The 25,034-nt window shown below is 40.6% G+C and overlaps 1 protein-coding gene across 1 annotated transcript in view; it reads left to right on the plus strand.

Annotated features, from left to right (window-relative positions):
• Positions 1-25,034, plus strand: part of BLMH (bleomycin hydrolase) — a 47,480-nt gene that overhangs the window by 20,789 nt on the left and 1,657 nt on the right. The window contains exons 8-11 of the mRNA XM_017855068.1: positions 717-875; positions 990-1,057; positions 2,228-2,345; positions 7,231-7,300. Of these exons, the coding sequence (XP_017710557.1) occupies positions 717-875; positions 990-1,057; positions 2,228-2,345; positions 7,231-7,300 (415 nt within the window). The remainder of the gene's footprint in view (positions 1-716; positions 876-989; positions 1,058-2,227; positions 2,346-7,230; positions 7,301-25,034) is intronic.

Genomic DNA, 25,034 nt, shown 5'->3' on the forward strand with positions numbered 1-25,034 from the left:
TAGCAGGATGATCAGAGCCTCTTCCTTTTATTGGCTTCTTGATCCTCTTCCAAGCAGATGCCTGTCTTGTAACTTGAGAATAGGGGCCTTGTGATTAGCTCTCCAGTTTTTCTTACTCAGTGCATGTAGTTTTTCAAAATGCGTTTTGAGGGCCGGGTGCAGTGGCTCACGCCTGCAATCCCAGCACACTGGGGGGCTGTGGTGAGTGGATCACCTGAGTTTGGGAGTTCGAGACCAACCTGGCCAACATGGTGAAACTCCGCATCTACTAAAAATACAAAAATTAGCCAGGCGTGGTGGCGCACGTCTGTAATCCCACCTACTTGGGAGGCTGAAGTGGGAGAATCACTTGAACCCAGGAGGCAGAGTTTGCAGTGAGCCGAGATCATGCCACTGCACTCCAGCCTGGGCGACAGAGTGAGACTCTGTCTCAAAAAAAAAAAAAAAAAATTGCTTTTGGAGCAGTTCTTGCTAGTAGGAAAAACAGGTAGATGTGTCTCCTAAGTGTGTCTCTTACACGAATTAGAATAAGCAAGGACTTCTCTCACATGTATTTTGCCACTTTTTGTTTCTTTGTTACTTAACAATGTGGCTGTAGTACTTAGCTTGTAGGCAGAGATGATGAGCTTGATGCAAACATGAACCTAGAGGAGAGCTGTGTGTTGCTTGACATTCCTGGTTTTGTGCCCTAATCAATATGTTTTTGCTCTCAATAGATTTGTTTAGTGAATGACCCTAGGCCCCAGCACAAGTACAACAAACTTTACACAGTGGAATACTTAAGCAATATGGTTGGGGGGAGAAAAACTCTATACAACAACCAGCCCATTGACTTCCTGAAAAAGATGGTTGCTGCCTCCATCAAAGATGGAGAGGTTGGTATTGTTTTTGTATTTTGCACATTGGGGTTAAAACATCTTTTACTTCTTTGGTATAATAGGAAGATGGGGTTTATGTTGACTTTCTTTCTCTCTCTCTTCTGTTTCTAGGCTGTGTGGTTTGGCTGTGATGTTGGAAAACACTTCAATGGCAAGCTGGGCCTCAGTGACATGAATCTGTGAGTTCAGGAAATTTAAAATAGAAAGTCATTTGTGGGTTGTTGCTGTTAGAGTGTGCTCTTGGTACAAAATGACTCTGCCGAGGTTCATCCAAAGATGAAGGTTGGCCTAAGGGCGAGTCTCTTTCTTTGCATCCTGTAGAGTTTGAGGATTCATAGCAGAAACTCCACATACTTAAATACTCTAACCCAGGACATCAAGATCACAATACTTTCTATCTGAGTAGAAATCGTTGAGTGTTCCTAAAAAGCCATCCTCTATGAGAAAGACACTTTAAAAAAATAATTAACTAGTGTGTAAATGTGTTCAGTACATTTGGGAATGTAATGAAAGATTTTGCAGGGCTCCCGTTTGCTGTGTTACTTTGGTAGCTTTGTATTTTGTCTTTGTGACAAGTGGGACTAATTTGCGTGCATACTTTAAAGCATTCCTCCTGGTCATTTATGACAATGAAGGTTAATTTGTAAACTGAATCATAGGATTCCTTGACAGTTCAGCATTCTCCATTTTAGGGTTACTTTTAAGTAGTTGTTACTTGTAGGAAGTTGAGTAAATATCTTGATAGAGAAATCTGCTAAAAAGAGAATTAATGAGGTTTAAAAATTTTTTGAATGCAGGTAGATGCAACTCCCAAGTGTCTCTCACATTAACTAGAACATGCAAGGATGTCTCTCACATGTATTTTGGCTTTTGTTTCTTTGTATTTAACAATGTGAGTGTAGTGCTTATGCAAAAACATTCCCCAATATTTTGGGCATTATTTATTTAAATTTTAATCAGCAATGATTTAAATGAATTCAGAAATTGGTTGGTTCTACCAGCTCAAAAGAGACCAGTTTTCTAAGAAGTTACTTCAAAAGCTTTTTTCATTATTTTTTAAAGTTTTCTTGCCTCAATGACAATGTAAACTTGTCAGCTCCTGATGTGGAGAATTTATGTTTAATCATCTCCTTTTTTTCCTGCATACTCTTGTGACACGTAGAGAATGGACTCCCACTGAGAGACTAAGTTCTGCATGTTCCATATTCTTTCTGAAGAGCTACAGCTAGAGCCTTATTTATTTGGAGCTGTTGAGCCCCTTTAGTTTATTCTGAATTCCTTTTGCAACCAAAAGCCAGTTTTCCCTATGATCGTACTCCCTTTATTTTGTACTATCATTCTTTTTACAGCTATGACCATGAGTTAGTGTTTGGTGTCTCCTTGAAGAACATGAATAAAGCGGAGAGGCTGACTTTTGGTGAGTCACTTATGACCCACGCCATGACCTTCACTGCTGTCTCAGAGAAGGTATGACCCTCAGCATGCCTGCTGGAGTGTTTGCACAGATGGATCTACATTCTCCTGCAGACTGTTTACCCAACAGAGCTTCATTTATAGTGTATATGATTTCTGTTAAAAGTTAGTTTCCGGCCGGGCGCGGTGGCTCAAGCCTGTAATCCCAGCACTTTGGGAGGCCGAGACGGGTGGATCACGAGGTCAGGAGATCGAGACCATCCTGGCTAACACGGTGAAACCCCGTCTCTACTAAAAAAAATACAAAAAACTAGCCAGGCGAGGTGGCGGGCGCCTGTAGTCCCAGCTACTTGGGAGGCTGAGGCAGGAGAATGGCGTGAACCCGGGAGGCAGAGCTTGCAGTGAGCTGAGATCCAGCCACTGCACTCCAGCCTGGGCAACAGAGCGAGACTCCGTCTCAAAAAAAAAAAAAAAAAAAAGTTAGTTTCCAAGTAAGACATTGTACCTGCGTCACTTGGGGCTTGCCTGTGTGCTTAGAGGTAATATAAAAATAGAAACTTTCTATGAAGAGAATTCGGGTCAGCAGGGAACGACCAAGTAGCTGTGTAACTTTGGAAGGTCATGGTGTGAAGAGAAATCAGCAAGGGAACTTGAGAGAAGGTAACTTCTGCTTTATAAGGAATCAAAATGTGCCCTGAAAGTGTTCATATCTTGATGACGTATGTTCAGATTTCCCTTCATTTGTCATTCAGATTCTTCTTCAGTAAAATGTCAATAACAGTAATTTGTGGACTCCATACCCATTACTAGTTATATACAGAGCTTCAGGAAGTTGGATATAAAGTATTTTGAATTTCCTGTGAAATAGTGTGTATAGTAATACCGCTTTTTTAGGATACACAGTTGGAAACAACTGAAATTTTATCTTTCACAAATAAAACTCCTCACTTCCAGTCAGTAAAAATAGATATTTTCCCCTCTGTGCTCAGGGATCATCAGAAAGGAAGAACTCGAACTACTTTAATTCCTTACCAGCACAAGCAAAAATTTTCTCTTTCTAGCCTAATTCCTGGAAACTCACAGAATAACTACCTTGTATAAATTGTTCTAGAAAATCGTTTTGGGTTTTTTTTTTTTTTTTTTTTTGAGACAGAGTCTCACTCACTCTGTCATCCAGGCTTGAGTGCTGTAGTGTGATCTCAGCTCACTGCAACCTCCACCTCTCAGGCTCAAAAGATTCTCCTGCCTCAGCCTTGTGAGTAGCTGGGATTACAGGCGCCTGCCACCACGCCCAGCTGATTTTTTGTATTTTTAGTAGAAATGGGGTTTTGCCATGTTGGCCAGGCTGGTCTCAAACTCCTGACCTCAGGTGATGTGCCCACCTCGGCTTCCCAAAGTGCTGGGATTACAGGCGTGAGCCATTGTGCCTGGCTAGAAAATAATTTGATAGAGAATTGTTTCTGCTATTCTATCCACTAGGTTTATGATCTTTAAAATGTTTAGAAATATCTTAGCATATCATTATGCCACATTTTCATAACTAGCCTATCTAAAAGTCCTGATTTGTTTTTTATACTCTATGCAGAATTGTGAGTGGAATGGCATTTTCTGTCTGTACCTTTTTCTCACCTCTTCCAACTACTTCACTTGTAGGGTGCCCTTTCAACCCCACAGCATCTAAGATCCCTGTGCTCTCTCCGTATTCAAAACTTGGTCTTAAAGGTTTAATTACATTCCTGCAAATTATAAGGCCAGTGCTTTAAGTAGTAGAACTCTGAGGTATTCTCAGTTTTATATGAGATCAAACAGTATGGTGTAAAGGTGCCCTGAACTTAAGAGTCAGTCTTAATGCTGATATTTCTGATCCTCATGTAGTTTTCATAAATAAATGTAAAGATTGAGGTCTTATAAACCAGCGAGCTGTTTTCCTCATTATTCCATTCGTCGATAATCTCAGCTCTGTAGTTAGCGAGACTCCCACACCAAGAAACAGGTTTTCAGGGTTACCCAGGAGAATGTGTAGAGTATAATTTGCATTACTTATGTAGATCACGAAAAGCCATTTTAAAATAGCAAAAGGTGATTTAAAAGTGTTATCACCCCAATTTAACAAAATTCTCACATTTGAATTATAAACAAAACATAAAGTTAGGTTATAAAAGGTTTTTTAGACCGAGTGCAGTGGCTCATGCCTAAAATCCCAGCACTTTGGGAGGCCGAGGCAGGAGGATCACCTGAGGTCAGGAGTTCGAGACCAGCCTGGCCAACATGGCAAGACCCTGTCTCTACTAAAAATACAAAAATTAGCTGGGCATGGTGGCACAAGCGTGTAATCCCAGCTACTAGGGAGGCTGAGGCAGGAGAAATGCTTGAACCTGGGAGGTAGAGGTTGCAGTGAACCAAGATCATGCCACTACACTCCAGCCTGGGCGATGGAGTGAGATTCTGTCTCAAAATAAATAAATAAATAATTTTTTTTAAAAAGGTTTTTAGCTGGGCACTGTGTCTCACGCTTATAATCCCAGCACTTTGGGAGCCCAAGGCGGGAGGATCACTTGAGGTCAGGACTTCAAGACCAGCCTGGCCAACATGGTGAAACCCTGCCTCTACTAAAAATACAAAAATTAGCTGGGCATGGTGGCATGCACCTGTAATTCCAGCTACTCTGAAGGCTGAGGCAGGAGAATTCCTTGAACCTGGGAAGTGGAGGTTGCAGTGAGACAAGATGGCACCACTGCACTCCAGCCTGGGTGACAGAGCAAGACTCTGTCTCAAAAAATATATATAAATAAATAAATAAATAAAATACATGAAAAGGTTTTTCAAATAAGGGTGCTTTGTAACTAAACTAAAGCTCTTTAATTAAATTTTTAAACTATATATAGTTTTTTTTTTTTTTTTTTTTTTGGGAGACTGAGTCTTGTTCTGTTGCCCAGGCTAGAGTGTAGTGGCACAATCTCAGCTCACTGCAACTTCCACCTCCTGGGTTCAAGCTCTTCTCCTGCCTCAGCCTCCTGAGTATCTAGGACTACAGGCATGCACCACCAGACCTGGCTAATTTTTTTTTTTTTTTTTTTTAAGTAGAGACAGGGTTTCACCCTGTTGGCCATGCTGGTGTTGAACTCCTGACCTCAAGCGATCCATCTGCCTTGGCCTCCCAAAGTGCTGGGATTACAGGCTTGAGCCACTGTGCCCAGCTGAGAGTTCTTTTTTTTTTTTTTAAACAAACCAACAATACCTGTTGTAATTTCCAAGAGAAATTCTGCTTTTTATCATTTCTGTCTCTGTTACAAAATATTCCTATTTTCAGAAATAAAATAATGAATAACACTGTCATTTTCTTGGGAACTTCCGTTCTTTGATTAGCATGGTTTGTTTCCTTAGGAAAATGGAGCTACCTTACATGCTAATGGTATAAAGCAGAATTTATATTATTATAACAAGAATTTTATATTGAACATTTTCTCTTCATTCCACTAGAGTTTTTGATCCCAAAAACGAGTTTGAACTGCACTTGAGTAATAGTACACAGGTAAATGCATACTAATGGTTGTATTTCCACAATTTTCTTTCTGTTGTCGCTGATATCATGAAATCCCTATAAGGGAGTTCCAGGTATTAATAATTTTGTAATTGTAGATGACCCAGAGAACAATTTGATCTAGGTCACTCCAGGAATTCATTGGCCAATGGGAAAACATAGGAAACATTTTAAGACTGAGAGTACAGATAACTATATCACTTTAGGTGACATTGATTCTAAGTGATATTTAAAAGGAAAGTAAAGTTGGACTACAGTGGGAGGAATAGAAAACCAAAACAGATACACGCCAGCTGCAGAATGTACAGTATATAACGATATGGTTTTAAAGGATTTGGGGGCAAAGAATAAGGATTAGTACAGGTAAGGGTGTCTGAAACTTGTGAGTTTGTTGGCGCTATTTGTGAGACAGAAAATTACTGAGATCCAAGAAAACTCACAAGAGTGGAGTGTTTGGGTTAGCAGAGCCAAAGAGAACCAAATCCCATATAGATGAGACTCATCATATAGTTATTTGCAAGTGGGAGTTGACAGATGAAATCATTAGGCGATAATACAGGGGTCAGTGCTTTTCTCATGGTACAAAGATTTAAGTTGCTTTGACATCAGTAAATGTCCTGAATAAACATGAAAGAGAAGTCTTTTCCCAAATGGAGCCTTCCTCTTGTCTCTCTCTGTGTCACTATAGTAAAGGCTGTAAATGAAGGTTATCATGATGAGTATCACTGTACCTTTAAGAAGACGAAAATTGAGCTTAGTTTAATAATGAAGATGGAAGAAGGAGAAAAGTAGAACTGCCTGGCTTTTGTTTATGAAAATGGTCTTTTTACTTTTGCTTTGCCATTCAGTCTCTTCTATGAAATTCAATATTTGTGTAACTGGATCAGTAAAAGAATGCATTTGGAGAGTATCATTATTTGGTTTCCCCAAGTAGAAAATCAGGCAGTATGATGAGTTTATTTTGTTTTGTTTAAAAAGACTCTGACCAGGTTTTAGAATTATTCCTAAAATAAAGTAGGATGCATTTGCTTTAATCAATATTGATTGATTAAAAGCAAGAATCCCCAGCTTCAAATAGTGTTTACTGCTTTTAATATAGTTTTCATAGTCAAGTAGCATTTTACATGCTTATTTTATGTATAGAATAGAATAGAAAGGATGAAATAGTATTTATTGCTTTGTTAGTTTATTATGTTTTTACCCCAAGAGATTCAAATTCCATTTCTATTGGAGTATCCCTTTAGTGATAGTAGGAAACTTATGGCCTTGACCAAGTACATCCTGCCTGTATAGAGCAGGCTGTTTCTTTCAAGTGGCTACAGAAGAGCTAAAATTATATGACACCTCAGCAGGGAGAATCTGGCTTCACACTACTCACCGTCATCCACTTTTTTGCAGGATGATCAGGATGGTGCTTTCACAAAATGGAGAGTGGAGAATTCATGGGGTGAAGACCATGGCCACAAAGGTGAGCTCAGTTTGGTAATACTAACTCCAGGTGACTGAACCTGCTCTACTCTGCCTTTCTGGGTGTCAAGCTACTCTAGTGTGGAAGATTTCTCAGTAATTGGCTCACTGACTAGACTATTCTACAGAAAAATCTGAAGATCTGATTTACCCCCAGAATTCCCTTGACCATTATGGCGTGCCTGAACTCCCAGGTTGACTCTGAGACCGCTATGTGCTGCATTTGTTCCAAACTATGTTGATCCTCCCCTCTTTGTAGACCACTTGGCTAGTGAGGAGGTTGAGGTTGAGTGCCCTTGCCAGGACACTTGCTATATGGCGTTTGATGCATTTTCTTTCTTTTTTTTTTTTTTTTGAGACTGAGTCTCGCTGTGTCACCCAGGCTGGAGTGCAGTGGCATGATCTTGGCTCACTGCAAGCTCCACCTCCCAGGGTCACGCCATTCTTCTGCCTCTGCCTCCCGAGTAGCTGGGACTACAGGCACCCGCCACCACGCCCGGCTGATTTTTTGTATTTTTAGTAGAGACGGGGTTTCACCGTGTTAGCCAGGATGGTCTTAATCTCCCGACCTCATGATCTCCTCTCCTCGGCCTCCCAAAGTGCTGGGATTACAGGTGTGAGCCACCGCGCCCGGCCTTGATGTGTTTTCATCTACTACATCAGTACTCTAGAAAGTCAGAAGCCTTCTGTATGGGAGAATGGGACTGGCAAGAAGCTTTCTTTAGGCATTTATTAGAGACTCCGTAGAAGTTACCATTGCCTAAAGTGGAAATGAACACTTTGCTTACCACTTAGAACTTCTTTATACTAACAAATCAAAACCTAGGGAGGTCATAACTTACACTAAGTAAACTAAACAAAATAACATAGGTAATATGTGAGTTGTAGAAAAATTTTAAAATATAGATAAAAAGTCTCTAATAATCCAACCACCTAGAGATCACCATTGATTAACAGTTTAGGGTGTATTATTGTAAAATTTTGAGACCATATTTTTAAAGGCTGTCTTTAGTAATAGCTTTTGAAGGAGATTTTACATTTTAATTTTTAGGGTTCCAAACCAAAAGTGGCGACCACCATGGCATATGTGTACATGTGAACACGTAGATGTGTGTGTGCTGGGGGCATTTTGTAGCCAGCTCTTCCCCAGAGTCCTTTTTCTTTTAACCAATGAATTCTGGCTAGGAAAAACATTAACTGCAGCTTAGTAGACTAGTTAGAAAACTGAGAGGAACCAGGTAGGAAAGCCAGAGAAGTGACATGCAGAGATACTTGGAAACAAACTTGAGCATACATTTTACCCAACAGGAATTAGGCATTTGATTTTTAAAAAAAGAAAGAAAAATAGATTTTAGCAACTCTTTGTTGTTGCCCCTCTCTGTGTTTAGAATAGTGATTTTCCAGCTATGTTCCTCACAGCCCTAGGATTTCCAAGGGTAAAAGGTAGAGGACGGGATGTGGAGGTTTGGACGTGAGCGTATCTGACTTCCATAGCTCGTATTTGAAAATTGCTGTTTTAGAAGAGTCTGTTAAGCTAAGTTTTGAACTTGACAGCACTTTAGTATGCTGATTGGGCAGCACAGGCTTGTATATGATAGCCAAAATCTGAAGACCATTTATTTGTCATTCTAGGGCTTTTCATCTTCCTATGAGAAAAATCACTGGTGGGTTTTGGCTGACTGTCCCTGGAATCTGCTGTGAAACTCAGCAGCCCAATGTTTATATGTAAACAAATACAAGTGCTGTTACTGCATTTCTTTTCATCAGATAGTTGCATGTCTACCTTCTGTGATTTCTATAATTGTTCTGTGATTTCAGGGGTGCCAAAGTTAACTATTATGAATTAGAATGCAGCATTTTAAAATTGGCAGTCTCTCGTAAGGTTAATTTTATTTTGAGACAAATACACATTAGGATCAAATAGAGAAGGGTTTAAACCTCAGCAAAGCTAGCAGACAGAGTAAAAATAACTCACAATTTAGTTGTATCTGTAAGTTGTTGATAGTTAAGAGATGGATACTTGTCTTAAATTTGAAAGATTTGATTATTTGTAGCAAACATAAGATACTGAGTTAAAGTTTCCTGTTGCTTCCAGTGAACCCCCTGCAGCTTCTGTTTCATTTCTGGTCTAATTTGGTTCCTGTAATTGGGTTTGTTATCATATAGCTTACCACCTACGAGAAGAACTAAAGTTATATTTGTTTAGAAGAGCCTGGTATCCGTCAGCTTGCTGCGATATTTTTCCATCTGTAATAGTCAGTGAGTTTGAAGATAGTAGTGTTATCTGGTTAATAGAGGATAAACACTTGTAAAATCAGGAAAATGTGTTTTATGTAGTGTGAGTTACTGTCTTTATTATTTTGAACCTAAATACTTAATTTTAGGTCACTTTACTGTATATAATTTTTCCATTTAGCTTTACCTCTTAAAAGTTTTGCTTCTGCTAACTTACTCATTTCATTATTATGCTGAGAGAACTGTTTAATACAGGATCTTGCTATCCCTGTAACTCTCCTATAATCCTTCTTAGTGAAATCTGCAGCTATGTAGTAAAGATTAACTTTTTTGTTCTCAAATAACTGAAATGCCTGTTATTATACACAGCAAAGCATTTCAGTAGAGAGCCAAAAGATAAGAAACAGAACTGGAGTGGGGGCAGGGAATCGTTCATTCAAGCCAAAATAAATTATTCTTATGTATTTCTTGGTAATGTTCTTTCTAACTTAACAGGAAGGAAGGAAAGAAAACATGATCTAATTTAATTGGCACACTTGGCCTGACCTTAGGAGAGTGCATAGTATGTTATTATGTTGGCAATATGTGTTTACCCCAGCAGGGCCTTCTTGTCTGTCATCCTAGTGGACATTGGCTGGCACGTCTGAGGCAGGACCTCTGTTTATGCTCTCTTGGGAGACGTGACAACCTTAAGAAGCATTGCTGGGATTTTGTTTCTGTAGATAACATTGTTAACAGTTTGTTGCTGTTCTCTTTGGGATTTCTTACTGTTAAGATTGATGTTTCTGAAAAAGCAGTGTTGATAATACATGCTGGAGATAAACAGAGCAAAGACACCTGGGCAAGCTGCCTTTGCCCAGCCCTGGCTTTGGTTCTCCCCATTGGTTATGTTCATGGCCCTCCTGCCCAGAAATTGTTTTGTAACAGATAACCTGACTATTTCATAAAATGGACAGAAGGTTTCTTCTGACCAGGAGGACATAAAAGGAGAAAATAGTTTTTGCCTTACTGTACCAGTTGGATTACTTCAAGTTGATGAATTCTAGTGTTCATAGTCAGTTGTACTGAAAATTGGATGCATATCTAACATGTAATACCAACATAGGTTTCTTTTCTCCCCTCCTTCTTAAAATACTTGACTATCCATTTTGTACCTTGTTAGTGGATCATATCAGAAATGGATTTCACAATTAGATGAGGGAACAGACTTTGGGATTTGATATATTATCTTTCATTTTGAAACGCTGATAAAAATATTTTGTAAAATATTTAAGAATTTAAAATCAAGGAAGTCACCTTTGATTCCTCTCACTATTAGTCAGAAATTCATCTGAGAAGAGCCTAATCTTTAAGCCAAAGTGACCTGCAGATCCCCTAGCTAGTAAATGATAGAGCCAGAATTATAACCCAGATGGCCTGATACCAGAGCCAGTTTTCTTAACCACTAAACTGCTTTTTCTCAGCTTCCCTGTTCTAGTAGCGTGTCATCCACTCATGAAATAACAGGTCAGTTCATGGTCGTTGGTGACCAGAAACAGTGGATGAGGGATATAAAACTGTGTGAAGGACCTGGAGATGTTATGTAAATGTCTGACATTGGGAGAAAAGGCCCCTAGGGCATCATTTGTGGCTGGGAATCTGAGTAAAGAGTGAAGAATGGGGCGTTCTGTGAGGGTTTGTCCCATGTTAGCACATTTGTGACTTAGGCAAGTAAGAAACTATGCAGCCACCCAAAACCTCCCTGAATTTTGTCCATGCTGCTTTATAGTAAGGTTATTTAGTTCCGTTTTTTTTTTTTTTTTTTTTTTGGATGGAGTCTTGCTCTGTCACCCAGGCTGGAGTGCAGTGGCGTGATTCCCAGCTCACTGCAGGCTCTGCCTCATAGGTTTCATGCCATTCTCCGCCTCAGCCTCCCGGAGTAGCTGGGGACTACGGTGCTCCCACCATGCCTGGCTCATTTTTTGTATTTTTTAGTGGAGATGGGGTTTTTCACCAGGTTAGCCAGGATGGTCTCGATCTCCTGACCTTGTGATCCGCCCACCTCAGCCTCCCAAAGTGCTGGGTTTACAGGCATGAGCCACCGCGCCCGGCTAAGGTTATTTAGTTGTTAACTTTTTATCTTGGACAATTTTAAACATATATAAAGTAAACAGGATTGTATTAAGGAACCCTACATACGCCTGTCACCCACCTTCAGTAGTTATCAATATTCTGTCATGCAAATAATAGTGTATTTGATAGTCAATAAATAAAATTCCTAGATGGTCTTTCTAATGAACCAGTCTTACTATGAAACTTTACTTCTTTGTGATTGGTTCACTTAGTTATGAGATTGTATTCCGTTTCTAGAGCCTGACACAGCAGAGCTCTAAATGTGGAATTATCATAATATAGTTCTTAATGCTTATTTGGTGTAGTTTCTCAGTATGATAAGTAACAACTTTTAAGTGAAGATATGAGGGATATTTTCTCATTCTGCAATGTTCACTGAAGGAAAATACTTACCTTTTAAAAATTCAGTCTCTTCCGATTTTCATTTTGAACCAAGATGAGTTTTCCATTTTTCACATTGCTTTTGTTCCTTTCAGATACATGAACATTTGAAATTGTTTTAACCCACATTTTAATCTTTTCTTACAAATGAGCCTCTGTGTTCCTGATTTCTTTCATTTTAGTAAAATTTTCAGACTTCCTTCTAGAAAGGAGCCTCTAAATGGTTTCAGTTAAAGTGACTTTGGCATGTTAGAGATTAGAAAGAAACATGTTACCAATTCAGATTATATCTAGATTTCTGCTGCTTCCTAAAAACCAACATTATGACCTTTAATTGTCTCACCAGCCAAACTGCCATGTGTGATTTTGGAGATGGTATATTCAAAGCTAGGCACAAAAACCATCATATTCTTCATTTAATGCTATGTTGTAGAACCAGATGAGTTGGGAGACAGTTACTAATAATTAATTCTTGATTTTAGATGCTGGGCAGTAATTTAACTCATTATAGTGTCACATTTCTATATCAATAACATGGACAATTTGTTTCTTTATGAGCTCCTACAGTTTGTATGTAGCCATCAAATGAAATAATGAATGCAAGCATTTTTCAAACCGTATACTGTTACATAAATCTAAGGAGTTATGAACAGCCCATATTTCTTTTGGAGGTAGTCGAGACATAAAGCTACAGGGCATCTTGCTTCATGAGAATTCAAAGTTCGCTAATAATTTCTATTTATTTATCCTCATGACATCAGAGTAGAGTAATCAGGATGTGAACAGGGCTGATTATACCCAGGTTTTATGTGAAGAAACTAAAACTTACTGACAGTTGTGTCTTGTTCGGGTTCCACAGAATCAGAGAGAGAATTGGAATTCAAATCTCTTAATTTGACACAGACAGCTTCCCTAAAAGTATATATTACTTACAAAAGACAATCAGTTATTTGCAGGTCTCTTTGAGGTTCAGTTCTGGATCTCTAGTACAATAATGGAAATTATAGGCAGTGTTGGGCCAGACTTGCTGAAACGAGAGTGAATTGTAGAACTTAAAACCTCAGGTTTCTGATTTCCGAGAAAAGGGCAAGATGCAAATTTGTTTTGTCACCTTGGAGGGTTTCATGTCTCTCCAGGCTTGGGAAAAGTGCTGCTACCATCACATCTGGATTCTGGGTTCTTTCAGAAGGGCTTTTTGTTGCTGTTGTGACGGAGTGTTGCTCTGTCTACCCAGGCTGGGGTGCAGTGGTGTGGTCTCGGCTCACTGCAACCTCTGCCTCCCAGGTTCAAACGATTCTCATGTCTTGGCCTCCTGAGTAGCTGGGATTACAGGCGCCCACCACCATGCCCAGCTTTTTTTTTTTTTTTTTTTTTTGTGTGTGTGTGTGTTTTTAGTAGAGACGGGATTTCACCTGTTGGCCAGGCTGGTCTCGAACTCCAGACCTCAAGTGATCCTCCCACCTCGGCCTCCCAAAGTGCTGGGATTATAGGTGTGAGCCACTGTGCTCGGCCTTCTCAGAAGGGCTTTTCATCATACATCTTTATTAACCAAAAAGCCTGCATGACTTTGGCTGAGAAATAGTGTATGTAGATGGAATAGAGGAAGCATGTACTCTCCAGTTCACTGGTGCTTCCTGATCAAAGTATGTGACTAAGAGAGGATTATTATGTGGGCAAGGACAGACTGTGTGACAGAGCTCTTAACCTGCAATGAGGCATCTGCTTCAGAGAGAAATCTCCTCATATCTAATGTAGAGTTTTGTGTATAGATGTGCTTTTACCTGTAGATAGGATCTATAATTTTCACCAGATTGTCTCCAAGGTGTGTTTGCATTGGCTTAAGAAGGATGGAGGCTGGCCGGGCACGGTGGCTCAAGCCTGTAATCCCAGCAGTTTGGGAGGCCGAGACGGGCGGATCACGAGGTCAGGAGATCGAGACCATCCTGGCTAACACGGTGAAACCCCGTCTCTACTAAAAAATACAAAATCTAGCCGGGCGAGGTGGCGGGCGCCTGTAGTCCCAGCTACTCGGGAGGCTGAGGCAGGAGAATGGCGTAAACCCGGGAGCCGGAGCTTGCAGTGAGCTGAGATCCGGCCACTGCACTCCAGCCCGGGCGACAGAGACTCCGTCTCAAAAAAAAAAAAAAAGAAGGATGGAGGTTTAAGCACAGAATCTGGAGCCAGACCACCTGGGTATGCATCCTGGCTAACCTATCTATATTGGCTGTGTCACAGTGGTTATTGACATTTAACCTGTCTGAGCCTCAGCTTTCTCATCTGTGAAATAGGGATAATAATTGGACCTATCTCATAGGGTTGTTGTGAGAACCATGCCAGGTGCATAAGAAGTGCTTAGAAATATTAGAGCTCCCATTGCTACTGTTGTTAATGTTTTCTATAGACTAATGAGGGCAAGAGAACAAGAACATGAAGCTCACTAACCTTTCCCTTCTAGAAGAGGGCATCTAACTTGCCCCATGATTCCAGTTTCAGATCTCTAAATTCAGTGCCCTAGTGTGATCATTATGCTACATCACCAGTGTACTGGGTGGATTACCCATAGTGTGGGCTTAGTGTCGTGAGAGAAAGCAGTGAAGGTGAATAAACCTAGTGCTGAGGAAAAACCATTAGCAGTAGCATCAACTCACATTTCTTGATGGGATGCAAGGAACCGTGCATAGGCCATGGTGTAATGAATGTCTCTGACCCTCAGAGGAATTTATACTTACCCACCTGTGACACAGGAGGGGGATTTGAAGAGGGCTGTGATGTGACAGAAGTGGCATTCATGGTGTGCTCCTCAGACTGTAAGATATAGGATAAATAGACCGAGAAAAGCAGAGAAGGGATGAATTTTTTTCCAAGAAGGCAGTTGACAGAAGAAGAACTAGGGAGTACCTTCCCTCAGTGGGGAGACAATAGGAAGACATGGAAGCTGAGGTGATTGAAAAGGGTGAGGGGTTGGAGAGAGCACTTTGGAAGCCCAGGACTAGAGGGCGTCAGGATGAACATGGTGGTACATAGTGGAACAGCAGAGCAGACAGAAAATGGGTCAAGGAGAAAAGCTGTTGGGTTGGACTTAAGGTAGTTTTTTGAAACTTTAGGAGGGGTCAGGGTGCAAGCCCAGCTATCCTATTATGCTCCATTGGCAGCATGTCAGTACTTCATTCCCTCAAAGGCTACGTACAGTGGAGTTGCAAATAATTGAAGCTGGGACAATTAAGGCTGTTAGTCTTGGCCCCATATGGTGTTTGTAACCTATTGTAAGAAAAAATCTGTAAAACATAAACACAAGAATAAGTGCAGAGTCACACACGGGATAAACTGCAAGGGATGTGGTCAGTGACTAGAACTGTGAGGCCTCCGTAGGGATTCTTCAAGGGTGACCCTCTTTAGGGAGGATTTTAAGGCTGTGGCTTTTTTTCTGAAAGGGGAGAGGGAGGCCAGCCAGAGAAATGGTGGCTGAGAAGTGCAGCTCTTGGCATTTGGAGCATGCGTTGAACAGGTCAGAGGAGTGAAGCCAAGAAATAATGTGACTTGCCATTCATAGAGCTTTTGAGGAATGACCAACAAGCAGACTTCATCTGAAACAAATAGGAGTAGCGATAGTTTGGGGTGAGAGAAAAGTCACTGAGTTTCAGTGGGAAAACAAGACCCTTGAATGGCATCTAAATTTGTGCTTTCCTCTCTGGGTTCACCCTCAGAGATCCTGGAGAGCTGTGTGTGCCCTCAGGGCTGCCTGGCTCGTGCTCATTGGTCTAGAGAAAGAAGTCAGCCGGGAGGTGAACAGGCTGCTTCTGGGCTCCTTAGCAGAGGGCACTTCTCAGGCTGTGGACACTTCTGCTGACTGAGCTTTGTGGTGGTTTAATGGTTTAAAAAATACAAACCAAAACAACTCCTTTTCTCTACCACATTTTCCACCCTGCATTTTTCCTAATATATTTACTGGGGAAATGGTACTTTCTAACCTTTGTTTCTGAAAGAGGCCACAAGTAATATCCGGCTATAAGAGTATCTCTTCTTTTATCAGCAAATGGTTTATGAATGTAAATGTGTCCCCACCACATAGCCAGACTTTTATGTTTCCTCTGGAGGAAAAAGAAGCCTCTTCTCTGATCACTGTTTCAAATGGCAGTCATAATTATAAGTGGTGGTTTTGATTCCCTTCCTCTGGCCTTTTTTTTTTTTTTAAAAAAAACATCCAACCCATCCTGTTACCTATCTTTCTAAATACATGCACTTAGAACACATGGTGTCTCTTGTCTCTTTCATTTAAACAGACAAAATAGCTAGCCAAACATGGTAGTATGCACCTATAGTCTTAGCTACCCAGGGTGCTGAGGCAGGAGGATTGTTTGAGCCCAGGTGTTCAAGTCCGGCCTGGGCAAGATAGTGAGACTCCATCGCTAAAAAATAAATAAATAGAAGACACAAAATACATTATAAATGGACCCAACAAAAACTGGGTTCCTGTTTGTTGATATGGGATTTGTGAGCAGATGGAGTTGGTTTCAAAGTTAGGTACCTAAGCTAGACTAAATGCTATCTGTTGCTGAAGCCATAACTACCTCCCAAGTCTCTTTGCCCGCAGAGTGCTCAACTGGAGGAAGCTGAGCCCGATGAGAAAGACGGAATTTGAATTTAAGACCTGGGTTTGATGTCGGGTTTACTTACTGCCCTCCTGTCTGACAGTACTGTTGTGAGGATTAAAATCAAAACCAGGATAGTGATGTGAAATTGCATTGTGAAGTGTAAAGTCCTCACAGGGTTTTGGGCGTATATATGTGTGCATTTTTTTGTTTTGTTTTCTAAAGTGTAATTCTTTTAGTAGATAATGAAATTACATTGTTCCAAAATCAAAATATAAAAAGGTATATGAAAGAATTTTGTTTCCATCTCCGTCACTCTTCATTCCCCTGCCTCTCTCTTAGGTTATTATTTCTGTTTCTGGTATGTCTTTCCTTGTTTTTTTAGTACTAACATTACACGTATTTAAGTATATTATTGCCTCCTTTTCTTACACTAGTGGTAGCACACTAGGTCGCCTGCTCTGCATCTTGTTCTCACAGCGTATCTTGGGGACATTTCCTTATCAGTACATCAGTACAGCTTCATTATCTTCCATTGTCTGGATCTACCACAGTTTATGTAACCATTTCCCTTACTAATGGGACTTGGGTTGTTGCAGTCTTTTGCTATTACAAACAATATTGCAGTGGGTTATTATATATATGTACAGTGCTTAGAATAGTGCCTGGCACATCGTAAGTGCCAAATAAATATTAACTTTGTTGCACATAAATTCATACTGTATGCATGTAAGTATTGTGTATCTGTAGCATGAAGTCCCAGAAATGACATTGCTTAATGAAGAGGGTAAATGCATTTGTAATTTTTCTAGATACTGAAAAGGACAGATCTGACACCTCTGGACACCATTCCATAGGCAGTGTGTCATTTTGCACATTTGCAACATACCCTGTACAAATTCAAGGAAGTATAAGGTCATGCTTCACCCAGTGGATACCTAACAGAAGTGGTTGACAAATTATCACTACTTAATTATCTGTGAAATTGTCTGGATTCATAGTTGGGGACTATGCCAAGGCCTTAGTGAGTAATGGAGTTTTTCGTTGAGAGTCTTGTTTCTGATGTTTTCTCATCAATTATCCTTCTTTTTTCTTGTATGTTTTCATTATAATAGCAGAAAATGTTTGTAAGCATAACACCAGTTAGAAACCAAAAGAAAAGATTAATAAATTTGACTTAATAAAACAAAATGGGCCGGGCACAAAGGCTTAACACCTGTAATCCCAGCACTTTGGGAGGCCGAGGCAGGTGGATCACCTGAGGTCAGGAGTTTGAGACCAGCCTGGCCAAAGTGGCGAAACCCCATCTCTACTAAAAATACAAAAAATTAGCCGGGCATGGTGGTGGACACCTGTATTCCCAGCTACTCAGGAGGCTGAGGCAGGAGAATCGCCTGAACCTGGGAGGCAGGGGTTGCAGTGAGCTGAGATCACACCACTGCACTCCACCCTGGGCTACAGAGCAAAACTCTGTCTCGAAACAACAACAACAGCAAATGTTAGTAGGCTAGAAAATATAAACTAAATTAGAAGGCAAATTACATAATAGGAAAATAATGTTTGCGACCAATATAAATATAGAGTGTACTGTAACTGATCACTATGAAAAAGAAAAAAGCTCCAATTTAAAATGTGCAGAGGGCTAGATATAGTGGCTCACACCTGTAACTCCAGAGGTTTGGGAGGCCATAACAGGAGGATTGCTTGAGCCCAGGAACTCAAGACCAGCCTGGGCAACATCGCAAGACCCCATCTCTACGAAAATTAAGAAAATTAACTGGATGAGGAGGTGCATGTTCGTAGTCCCAGCTACTTGGGAGGCTAAGGTGGGAGGATCGCATGGCCGCAGGAGTTTGAGGCTGCAGTGAGCTATGATTGTGTCACCCAGGCTGGAGTCCAGTGGCATAATCTTGGCTCACTGCAGCCTCTGCCTGCCTGATTTAAGCAATTCTCCTGCCTCAGCCTCCCAAGTGACTGGGACTACAGGCACATGCCACCATGCCCAGCTAATTTTATGTATTTTTAGTAGAGATGGGTTTTACCATGCTGGCCAGGCTGGTCTTGAACTTCTGACCTCGTGATCTGCCCGCCTCAGCCTCCCAAAGTGCTGGGATTACAGGCATGAGCCACCATGCCTAGCCAGACCTTGTCTGTTAAAAAAAAAAAAAAATGAACAGAGTTCTCAGACACTTTAGAAAATAAAACTGTCAATAGCAAGCAAACACATAAAAGGAGAAAAGACTCAAATTGGATCCAAGAAAAAAGTTAGTAATTATGTATACCAGATATTGATTAGGATATAAGGAAATTTAATACAGTGAAGCATTACTTAAGACAGGGATCTTTTCTGAGAAATGCATCATTAGGTGATTTTGTCATTGTATGGACATCATGGATTGTACTTACACAAACCTTGATGGTGTAGCCCATTGCCCCTAAGCTACAAACCTGTACAGCATGTTACTGTACTGAATACTCTAGGCAGTTGTAACATGGTGCTAAGTGCTATTTGTGTATCTAAACATAGAAAAGGTACAGCAAAAATACCTTATTATAATCTTATAGAACCACTATCATATATGTGGTTCCTTGCTGACCAAAATGTCATTACGCAGTGCATGAATGTAGATGATTAAGAATGTGCACAGGCCGGGCGCGGTGGGTCAAGCCTGTAATCCCAGCACTTTGGGAGGCCTAGACGGGCGGATCACGAGGTCAGGAGATCGAGACCATCCTGGCTAACATGGTGAAACCCCGTCTCTACTAAAAAATACAAAAAACTAGCCAGGCGAGGTGGCGGGCGCCTGTAGTCCCAGCTACTCGGGAGGCTGAGGCAGGAGAATGGCGTAAACCCGGGAGGCGGAGCTTGCAGTGAGCTGAGATCCGGCCACTGCACTCCAGCCTGGGCAACAGAGCGAGACTCTGTCTCAACAAAAAAAAAAAAATGTGCACAAAGATTTACCTACAGAAATGTTTATAACAGTATTGTTTCTAAGCATGAAAAAACAGTCTGGATTCCAAAATAGGGGACTGATTTAAATGTGTTTTGATTTAATAATGTAGATTCAGTACTTAAAAATTATGACGTAGCCGGGCGCAGTGGCTCAAGCCTGTAATCCCAGCACTTTGGGAGGCCGAGACGGGTGAATCATGAGGTCAGGAGATTGAGACCATCCTGGCTAATACGGTGAAACCCCGTCTCTACTAAAAAATACAAAAAACTAGCTGGGTGAGGTGGCGGGCGCCTGTAGTCCCAGCTACTCGGGAGGCTGAGGCAGGAGAATGGCGTGAACCCGGGAGGCGGAGCTTGCAGTGAGCTGAGATCCGGCCACTGCACTCCAGCCTGGGCGACAGAGCAAGACTCCGTCTCAAAAAAAAAAAAATTATGACGTAGATAGATGTATTTCATTATCAATAAGGAAAGAGATTAATTGGAAAACAGTATGTGTATTACTTTGTAATACAAGACCACCATGTAAGATGTCTCATTTTTATGAAATTTATAGCTTCTAGTACATGTGGAAACTTTATCAAGGATACATGTAAAATTTGACAGAGCTTGAACATGTGTCCCAAGGTGGTGGGATTGTAGGCAGTTTAAAAATTATTTGTCTTCTCTTTCTCCTTTCATGTTTCCAGAATTTTTTATGATGAGTCTTTGGGTAATTTTTAAGGAGTTAAAAAGCAGTGTAACATTTCAGAAATTTTGGAGAGAAAATCTCCTATCCCATGGCATAAAATTCTCATGTTTTATTGCTGTTCATGGTTTTTTCTCATGTACATCTGTATTTGTAACGTAGTTGTAATTATACAGGATATGCCACTTTATTTTTATTACCTAAACATTTTTTCATGTTGCTACACAGTCTTTACAACTTCATTATAAAGTGATTCCTGTTCTGTGAGGTGGTTTCTCCCTGATGATTAGGAAGCTTGAAATATAAGACAAGTGCCAATGAGACTTCTGCTTTCCTTTCTGGGAGCCTTTTTTCAACCTTGAGTTAACAACCGCTAGGTGAAAGATTGGCAGTGACTGAATGAAGGGTTGGTAGTCCGGCTTCTTAGTTTCATGCTGCCAGACAGACCGTTAGAGCAGAGCAGATACCTTCATTTTGTCATAACTTTTTTAAAAATGGCAAAAAATAACAGCCACATATAGTTTGTTAGTGAGGTGAAATACCTCATAGAACAAGACAACAAAGAATATAAAATATTTCTAATATGTTAAAATATAAGTATTTTATATTCTTTGTATTCTTTAGTCTGAAAGGCTTAAATCTTACATCTCTGGTGGAATTTCAGGGAAAAAAAAATGTTTTCTTAGGTAAAGCGTCTTTTTTCCTTTAAACTAGCCCATGTGAAACTCTTCTGTTTCTGAATGAATTTCACCTAACCTGTCTACAGCTATATTCACAGACACTGTTTTTCCCTTTACAGACCGACCCTACCCTTTCTGTTACAAAATACAGAAACATTGCCAGTGTTTTTTGGTTGGTTGGTTGGTTGGTTGGTTGGTTGGTTGGTTGGTTGGTTTGAGGTGTTTTGTTTTGAGGACTGTTCACTTTTCTTTCTTTCTCATTGCATGTAAACAAGACATTAAAGTTTAAACAAAATTTAATTTCACCTTAGTTCCTAAAGCTGACTTTCTTTATCTATTTATCTATTTGTTTCCCTCAGTGTAACCTTGGGATCCCTAGAGCAGGTTTTTATTTTGTTTTCTTTTCTTTTTCCCTTGGAATGCTTGTGTCTCGTGGCCAGTGGGCCTAAGGGTTAGGAACTGTACCTTCCCACAAATGAAAAGTGCCACCCGAATCCTGCCTGAGCCAGTGCTTTGCTGCTTCCTACACAGATTTCAGACACGCTGATCCTAATCTTCTCAAACTCCAAGACACACAGTATCAACAGTTATAGCAGCCGCAAGTTCATTATCTACATAGGGTGCAATTACTTGGCAGCTACCTAGACTGTGAGGATTTTGTGGGTCCCCAAAGAACTCATATCCTGAAGAGAGAGACTAATCAAGGTGGGTCCTCTTGGCAGGGACATTGAAAGGGTGGATTACAATTGATAGGAATTTTAATTTGTGAGGACTTAATCTGATATGCTTTTGGAACAAGATAGTGTAGATGTACTTATTGTCCATATTCTGGGACCATTCTTTGAAGATTCATTTGATTGTATGGTGATAGTATTGTTGAAAGGACACAGAATTTTATTACATGAATCTGCTTCTATCCTTCACCTGCCTAACTGCCCAGGGCTACTGCAAGTGTTTATTTAGCCTGCATTGTGGTGAGGGAAGGGATGACTAATGTCTCAAACAGTGTGGTGTTCCCTAGTCTGCTCTCCTGCTTGCTGAAAGCTCCTTTTTGGGAAGGCAGATGCTGAGTTTTCAGGAAGCACTCACTTAGGATGCAGTGTTTTAGTTTTAAATATATGCACTAGTTGACCTTTGAGCGGACAGAACTTTTGTTGCCAGAACCTGGTGGCGCTGGTGTGAGTGATGTTAATTAAGGGCCAGGTCCTGACACCAACAAAGCCAGGAAGTTTGGAATATATAATCAAGACAAGCCAGAAGTAGCACAGGCTGCAGAACAGGCCTGTACCCTCCTTCCGGCTCTCGTCTGGGTCCAGGAGGCCAGCTTATCAAGAGACAAGGATGCATTCCTTTACCTGCCTTGGTCGGAACACTTGAACACTTTTACAGAGCACTCCCAACCCCCGCCATTCCCACCCCCAAGACAGGATCTCATTCTGTTAGGGCTGGAGTGCAGTGGTGTGATCTTGGCTTACTGAAACCACAGGCTCAGGCCACCACACTGGCGAAATTTTTTTATTTATTTTTATTTTTATTTACTGATATTTTTTGTAGGGATGGTGTTTCGCCATGTTGCCCAGGCTGGTCTTGAACAACAGGGCTCAAGCAGTCCACCTGCCTCGGCCTCCTAACGTGCTGAGATTATAGGTGTGAGCCACTGCACCTGGCCTCCAGAGTGTTTTTGAGGGTAAATGTATGCTATGCCACATCAGGATGATCTGTCTCTGACTTCTGTCAGAGGTGAAAAACAGGATTGGGCAGGGCATAGATGACTTCACCAAATCAATTGTGTTTTCAGGTTAAATAATGCCCTTTGTCACACCATTTAACACACAAAATTAGACTTACCACTATCGTTGCCTTTTAATTATTTAAACCAGTCTTGCCTCAAGAGCAGCAGTTCTCCCTAGGGCCCTTTCAGGGGGTGTGCAGGGTCTGCCCTTGAGCATCATATCTGTGTGAGGCTGGATTTCCTTCATCTGCTTCAACCAGAACAACATACTGCAACAGATTAAACACAGATGCAGATACCGGAATTCAGCTGTCTTCTACAAATCCAGATATTAAAATGTAAAACAATGCCACTTTTCTAACTAAAAATATTTTTTTACAGAATATAATTATTTTTTCCTTAAAATATATTGTTTATATTCATTTTCATACTTATTTTAAATGAATTAATATTTTAGCTTTCTGTTTTAGTTTCTGGTATAGTAAATAATGATAGATATTAGTCCACATAAAGAATGTTTTAGGTCCTTAATAATTTGAGGAATGTAAAGGGTAGGGCTTGAGGCCAAGAGGCTTGAGAACTGCTGCACTAGGGGACCCTCTTGGTAGAAACACCTACTTCTCCTTTCCCTGGGTCCTGTGTAGTGGGAAATGGTATAGCACAGGTCTAGGTTGATACAAACTTTCAGAGAAAAATGGCTCCAGTGTCTACTGTAAAGCAAGTATCAGATACAGTCAGATGACAGCCGTGGTGCTGATGGCCATTGCTAGTCTGGGTAGCCCTTGGATGTGTGTGCCTGCATTGCTCTTGGTTCAGTACACATCGTTTGCTCTGTGTTCTGTCTGTGGCCCAGCAGCCCATTCTTGTTAAATATATGGACTTCAGTCTCTCACTTTAATTTTGCTCTTCTTATTAGCAATGGCTTGGGTAAAGCATTTTTTTCCCACTTAATTTTTTTTGGAGATCTGTTCCTGAAAGAACAGATTCGTTTGTTTTTGTTTTTTTAACTTTCAATCGTTTTGGGGGAACAGGTGGGTTTTGGTTACATGGATAAGTTGTTTAGTAGTGATTTCCGGGACTTTGGTGCACCCGGCACCTGAGCAGTGTACACTGGTATGTTGTCTTTGTTTTATCCCTCCACCCCTCCCACTCTTCCATCCTGAGTGCCCAGAGTCCATTATATCATTCTTAGGCCTTTGCATCCTCATGGCTTTGCTCCAGCTTATGTAAGTGAGAACATATGATATTTGGTTTTCCATTCCTGAGTTACTTCATTTAGAATCATGGTCTCCAGCTCCATCCAAGTTGCTACAAAATACATTATTTTTTTCCTTTTTATGGCTGAGTGTAATATTCCACAATATGTAAATGTCACATTTTCTTTATCCACTCGTTGGTTGATGGGCACTTAGGTTGGGTCCATGTTTTTGCAATTGTGAATTGTGCTGCTGTAAGCATGCGTGTGTGCATGTGTCTTTTTCATTTAATGACCTCTTTTCCTTCGGGTAGATACCCAGTAGAGGGATTGCTGGATCGAATGGTAGATCGTTAGTTCTTTAAGAAATCTCCATACTGTTTTCCTTAGTGTTTGTACTAGTTTATATTCCCACCAGCAGTGTAAAAGTGTTCCCTTTTCACCACATCCACACCAACATCTGTAATTTTTTTGCTTTTTAATTATGGCCATTCTTGCAGGAGTAAGGAGTAAGGTATCACATTGTGGTTTTAATTTGCATTTCTCTGATAATTAGTGATATTGAGCATTTTTTCATGTGTTTGTTGGCTATTTGTGTATCTTCTTTTTCAGATTGTCTATTCATGTCCTTTGCCCATTTTTTGATGGGATTTTTTTTTTCTTACCAATTTGTTTGAGTTCCTTGTAGACTCTGGGTGTTAGTCCTTTGTCGAATTCATGGTTTGTGAAGATTTTCTACCACTCTGTGGGTTGTCTGTTTACATTGTTATTTCTCTTGCTGTGCGGAAGGCTTTTAGTTTAATTAGGTCCCATTTATTTATGTTTTTGTTGCATTTGCTTTTGGGGTCTTAGTCGTGAATTCTTTGCCTAAGCCAATGTCTAGAAGAGTTTTTCCAATGTTATCTTCTAGAACTTGTATTGGTTTCAGGTTTTAGATTTCAGCCTTTGACCATCCTGAGTTGATTTTTGTGTAAGGTGAGAGATGAGGATCTGGTTTCTGAAGGGGAATTTGTGTTGGCCTAGTGGAGCCTGAGATGCAAGTTAATCCTCCTTATGGAAGACGACGATTACTAGGATGGGTACCCGATGACACCACACTTTTTCTCTCAGCTGAGCTCTCAACCTTAAATGGGGCATTAGTGCCAGGACACCTCTGTATAGTCCTAACCCACT

Source organism: Rhinopithecus bieti, unplaced genomic scaffold (genome assembly GCF_001698545.2).
Source record: "Rhinopithecus bieti isolate Rb0 unplaced genomic scaffold, ASM169854v2 scaffold_38691, whole genome shotgun sequence".
In the NCBI taxonomy this organism is placed as follows: Eukaryota; Metazoa; Chordata; class Mammalia; order Primates; family Cercopithecidae; genus Rhinopithecus; species Rhinopithecus bieti.